General features: G+C 36.2%; 2 protein-coding genes across 2 annotated transcripts; both read left to right on the forward strand.

Annotated features, from left to right (window-relative positions):
- The first annotated feature begins 1,566 nt into the window (after window positions 1-1,566).
- On the forward strand, window positions 1,567-2,699 carry LOC142556818 (uncharacterized). The gene is made up of 2 exons (XM_075668311.1): window positions 1,567-2,429; window positions 2,534-2,699. The coding sequence occupies exons 1-2, from the start codon at window positions 1,940-1,942 to the stop codon at window positions 2,539-2,541; spliced, it is 498 nt and encodes a 165-aa protein (XP_075524426.1). The 5' UTR covers window positions 1,567-1,939; the 3' UTR covers window positions 2,542-2,699.
- Window positions 1,589-1,903, forward strand: LOC142504399 (uncharacterized). Its single transcript, XM_075617273.1, has one exon. It carries the CDS (start codon window positions 1,589-1,591, stop codon window positions 1,901-1,903), a length of 315 nt encoding a protein of 104 aa, XP_075473388.1.
- Window positions 2,700-4,987: the final 2,288 nt, after the last annotated feature.

The raw sequence follows: 4,987 nt of genomic DNA on the forward strand, positions 1-4,987 counted from the left end.
GATCTCCTCCCAATTCAGTGTTAATTGGAAAATGTTTCTCGATTGCCGAAATCAGAGTAACGGTGCGGAGCGTGGTTGGTTCGACGGCCGCGACTCATGTTTGCTGACTCGAAAGCGCGATTGCTCCAGTAGAGATACTAGCTGGTTAGAGCAGTCGTGCGAGAAAAGTGGCTCGTCGGACTATCTAAACTCCGGTGATATCGCCGAATTGTGGAGAAGATGGTGGTTGCTGAAATTTGTTTCTCCCATGGCCTCCATGCTGTAGTCCTGTAAAAGGGAGGAAGAAGATGGAAGGAGCTACAATTTTAATTGGCCCGAACATTTTTTTTAAGTTGAGCCAAACAATTAAAAAAATTTTAAAATAAATCTGAGTGACCCATTTATGAAATGACAATTGATTTAACATTGGACCAGTTTTGAATTGGGCCAGCACATATTTAAAATTAGACCAGTTTCGAACTGGCCCAACATGTTTAAATATAGCCCAATTTCGAACTGGGTCAGCACATATTTAAATCAGAATTTTTTAATCTGGCCCAATTTTTGAATTGGACCAGTACCATGAAATAATTAAAAAAAAAAAATTGGATTTGTATGACAAACCTAATATTTTTTTTTTATGTTTAGCCCAATTTAACTTAATTTATTAAAAATAAGTTTTAATTTGTTGAGTGTAAAATATTGATTTTACAATTTGATTTATAGAATTAATTTGAAATTAAATAAAATTGTTTTATTTGATTTGTTAATTTTATTTTTCAATCAAAAATGTGATTAGAAGGACACGATTGAAAATTTCAACTTTCAACAATATCTCACTCTCAAATTTTTTTTATGCCGCTCATCATGTTTAAATTTGATTTAAATGTGGGTATTTTATATGTCTTGAATCATGTTTAAGTTAGATTTAAATTTCATGATGTTCATTATATTGCACATATCATTTAATAGAGACCAATAAGATTGGACCTTTTAATCATGTTTAAATAAGATTTTTTTAATTATTTAATTAAAACTTTGAGAAACTTTAATTCTTTTATAATAATGAGTGGGAGAAGAATATATGACAATAAATTCTACAACCTCCACTATTAACAAAAGCAACGTGATGTTTAAATGACGCCTAGTGACGCATAGGACGTCCTCCCTAAGGAAGGTTTTCATTTAAATCAAAATTCAAGGCTTAGTTTCCGAAAGGATAATATTTTTGAGTATGATTCATAATTTACCTACCCTAAGGCGGCAATTATGGATTGCAATTTAAAATCCAAAATAGTGGGTCACACTCATAAGGATGCAATTGAATAGTTTAAATGCATCTAGGTTGAATTAAAAGGTAATTAATAATAAAATTGAAGATATGAGATATCTTAGTGTTTTATTATTAATAGAGATAGTCTCGGTTTAATCGTCATTTAATTCGTCCGACCCTAAGGCGGCTTATTAAATGTGAGATTAAATTTCCTTGGAATTGGTAGAATAAATAATAATGTGTCTTGCATTATTTTTATGATTCCTAAATTGATTAGTTGACTATGATATTTGTTCATTTTATTAAATGTCGTTTTATACATTAATTTCAGCAATCATGTCTACTGGTCCTGTTCTTGCTTTACTTAATGAAAAGTTGACTGGAGAAAACTTTTTGAAATGGAAGAGTAACATTAACATTGCCCTCGTATGTGAGAACCTCAAATTTGTCTTAACGAAGGAGTGTCCTCCCGAACCCCCTTTGAATGCTTCTCGTAGTGTACGAGAAATCTATGATCGATGGATCGCAGCAAACAATAAAGCCAAGGGCTACATGTTAGCCGGCATGAACGATGTGCTTAGACTTAAGCACGAGAATGTAGAGAATGCTTATGGGATAATGGATTCTCTGCAAGCTATGTTTGGTCAGTAATCTAGTCAATCTAAGCACGAAGCCATTAAGAATGCCATGAATGCTAAGATGAAGAAAGGCCAATCACTTGGAGCGCATGTTTTGAACATGGTTAAATATTTCACTGAGGCTGAGACTCATGGTGCGACCATAGATGATGGTACACAAGTGAGCATGATTTTGGAATCATTGCCTCCGACTTTCCTGCAATTCAAGAGCAACTATGTCATGAATAAGCTTGATTATAACATGACACAATTGCTCAACGAGTTGCAAACCTTTGAGGCCATTTCCATTGGAAAAGTCCAAGAAGGTGAGGCAAATGTTGTCAAGGGTAAGTCACATTCCTCCAAAGCTAGTTTGAAAAGAAAGAACAAGGGGAAAAGAAAGGGAGCTCCTAAAAAGCAAAATAATTGGAATGGTTCCAATGACAAAAAGAAGGGTGACTCTGCAAAGCCCAAAGGAAAATGTTTTCATTGTGGGATTGATGGTCATTGGAAGAGAAATTGCCCCAAGTATCTCGCTGACATAAAAGAGAAGAAGAAAGGTAAGTATGACTTATTTTTTCTAGAATCTTGTTTAGTAACCATTGATTCTTCTATATGGATAGTTGATTCGGGCGCTACTAATCACGTTTGTTCTTCTTTGCAGCTACTTAGTTCTTATGAAGAGCTTGCTGATGGGTCCTTCACGATGAGAGTTGGCAATTGTGCAGTAGTTTCGGCAAGAGCAGTGAGAGTTATTAAACTTAGATTTAATAATAGATATTTGGTTTTGAACAATGTTTATTTTATTTCTAGTTTTCGTAGAAATTTGATTTCTGTTTCAAAGTTGCATGAACAATTTTATTTGCTTTCTTTTGATAACAATGAGATTGTTATTTTGAGAAATGGTCGTATGATTTGTGCTGCTTCAATCGAAAATGAACTATATATTCTAAGACCAAATGAACAATCACTGATTAATGTCGAAATGTTTAAAGTAGAACATCCCAGACCTAAAAAGCAAAAGATTTCTCGTGAAGATAAAACATATCTATGGCACCTAAGGTTGGGGCATATATCCTTAGAAAGATTAAACAGACTTGCAAAGGATGGTCCTTTAAGAGAGCTAAGTGTTGGCACTCTTTCTGTTTGTGAATCTTGTTTAGAAGGAAAAATGACTAAGAGACATTTCTCTACAAAGGGCAATAGGGCCAAGGAACCACTAGAGCTTATACATAGTGATGTATGTGGTCCTATGACTACACAAGCTAGAGGTGGTTATGAGTATTTTGTCACTTTTATTGATGATTACTCAAGGTAAGGATATATTTATCTCATGCATAGAAAATCTGAGACTTTTGGAAAGTTCAAAGAATTTCATGCGGAAGCCGAAAGGCAACTAGGTAAATCTTTAAAGTGTCTTCGATCAGATCGAGGCGGCGAGTATCTTGATACCGAGTTCAAAGATTATTTGCTAGAGCATGGTATTTTATACCAACTCACTGCACCTGGTACACCTCAGCAAAATGGTGTTGCTGAAAGGAGAAATCGCACTTTGCTTGATATGGTGAGATCTATGATGAGCTACTCATCACTGCCAATCTCGTTTTGGGGTTATGCAATAGAGACGGCCACTTACATTTTGAATGAAGTGCCATCAAAGTCAATCCTTAAAACACCTCTAGAGTTGTGGAATGGGAGAAAACCTAGTTTATCTCATTTTCGCATATGGGGATGCCCAGCACATGTTCTGGAAGGAAAGACTGGAAAATTGCATCCACGTTCAAAAGTGTGTTTGTTCGTGGGATATGCCAAGGGAACGAGAGGAGGTTGGTTTTATGATCCTCAAGATAATAAGGTAATTGTATCGACAAATGCCATCTTTCTTGAAGATGATTATATGACTAACTTCAAATCTCAAAGTAAGACAGTACTCGAGGAGTTACTTAATGATGAGATCATTCGAAGTCCAACTAAAGTTATTAAGGAAACCATTAATGATACCATTCAAACAAGTCAAGATATCATACCACCTCGACGTAGTGGGAGGGTAGTTAAACCACCCCTCTGCTATCGTCAAGATGAAGAGGTAAATGTTGCTGTCACCGATGGGGTGGAAGATGATCCATTGTCATTTCAACATGCAATGGAAGATCCTGACAAAGAAAGGTGGCTTGAAGCTATGAACCAAGAGATGGAGTCGATGTACTCTAATTCTGTCTGGATTCTTGTAGATACACCTGAAGAGGTTAGACCTATTGGATGTAAATGGATCTATAAGAGAAAGAGAGGTGTAGATGGAAAAATAGAGACTTTCAAAGCAAGATTGGTTGCAAAGGGTTATCATCAAAGAGAGGGAGTCGATTATGAAGAGACTTTCTCGGCTGTAGCCATGCTTAAATCTATACGCATCTTACTTTCAATTGCTGCTCATTTTGACTATGAGATATGGCAGATGGATGTCAAGACGGCCTTTCTGAATGGTCATCTAGACGAGGAAATCTACATGAAGCAACCAGAGGGTTTTATAGTCCAAGGCCAAGAGCAAAAGGTTTGCAAATTGCTTAAATCCATTTATGGACTAAAGCAAGCCTCGAGATCATGGAACCATAGATTTGATGAAACAATCAAATCTTATGGCTTTGATCAAAGTGTTGATGAGCCTTGTGTATACAAGCACATCAAAGATGGAAAAGTGGTATTCATAGTGCTTTACGTAGATGACATTCTTCTTATTGGGAATAATGTTGAAAAATTGTCTACAGTAAATGGGTGGCTAGCCAAGCAATTCCAAATGAAAGATTTGGGAAAAACAAATTATATTATTGGAATTCGAATCGTTCGAAATCGTAAGAACAAATTGTTGGCATTGTCTCAAGCTACTTATATTGATAAGATGCTATTGCGTTATAGAATGCAAGATTCCAAAAAGGTTATCTACCAACCCGACATGGAATCGTCCTCTCTAAGGAGCAGTGTCCTAAGACGCCGCAAGAAGTCGAGGACATGAGACGTGTTCCCTATGTCTCTGCAGTAGCCAGCCTTATGTACGCAATGATGTGCACTAGGCCAGAAATATGTTATGATGTGGGGATAGTCAGTCGTTTTCAGTCAAATCCTG

The sequence above is a fragment of the Primulina tabacum genome, chromosome 9 (assembly GCF_025594145.1).
Source record: "Primulina tabacum isolate GXHZ01 chromosome 9, ASM2559414v2, whole genome shotgun sequence".
NCBI classification, from domain to species: Eukaryota; Viridiplantae; Streptophyta; class Magnoliopsida; order Lamiales; family Gesneriaceae; genus Primulina; species Primulina tabacum.

Excerpts from the sequence above, each read along its gene's own strand:
- LOC142504399 (XM_075617273.1), top strand. The coding sequence starts at position 1,589 with ATGTCTACTGGTCCTGTTCTTGCTTTACTTAATGAAAAGTTGACTGGA.
- LOC142556818 (XM_075668311.1), top strand. The coding sequence starts at position 1,940 with ATGAATGCTAAGATGAAGAAAGGCCAATCACTTGGAGCGCATGTTTTG.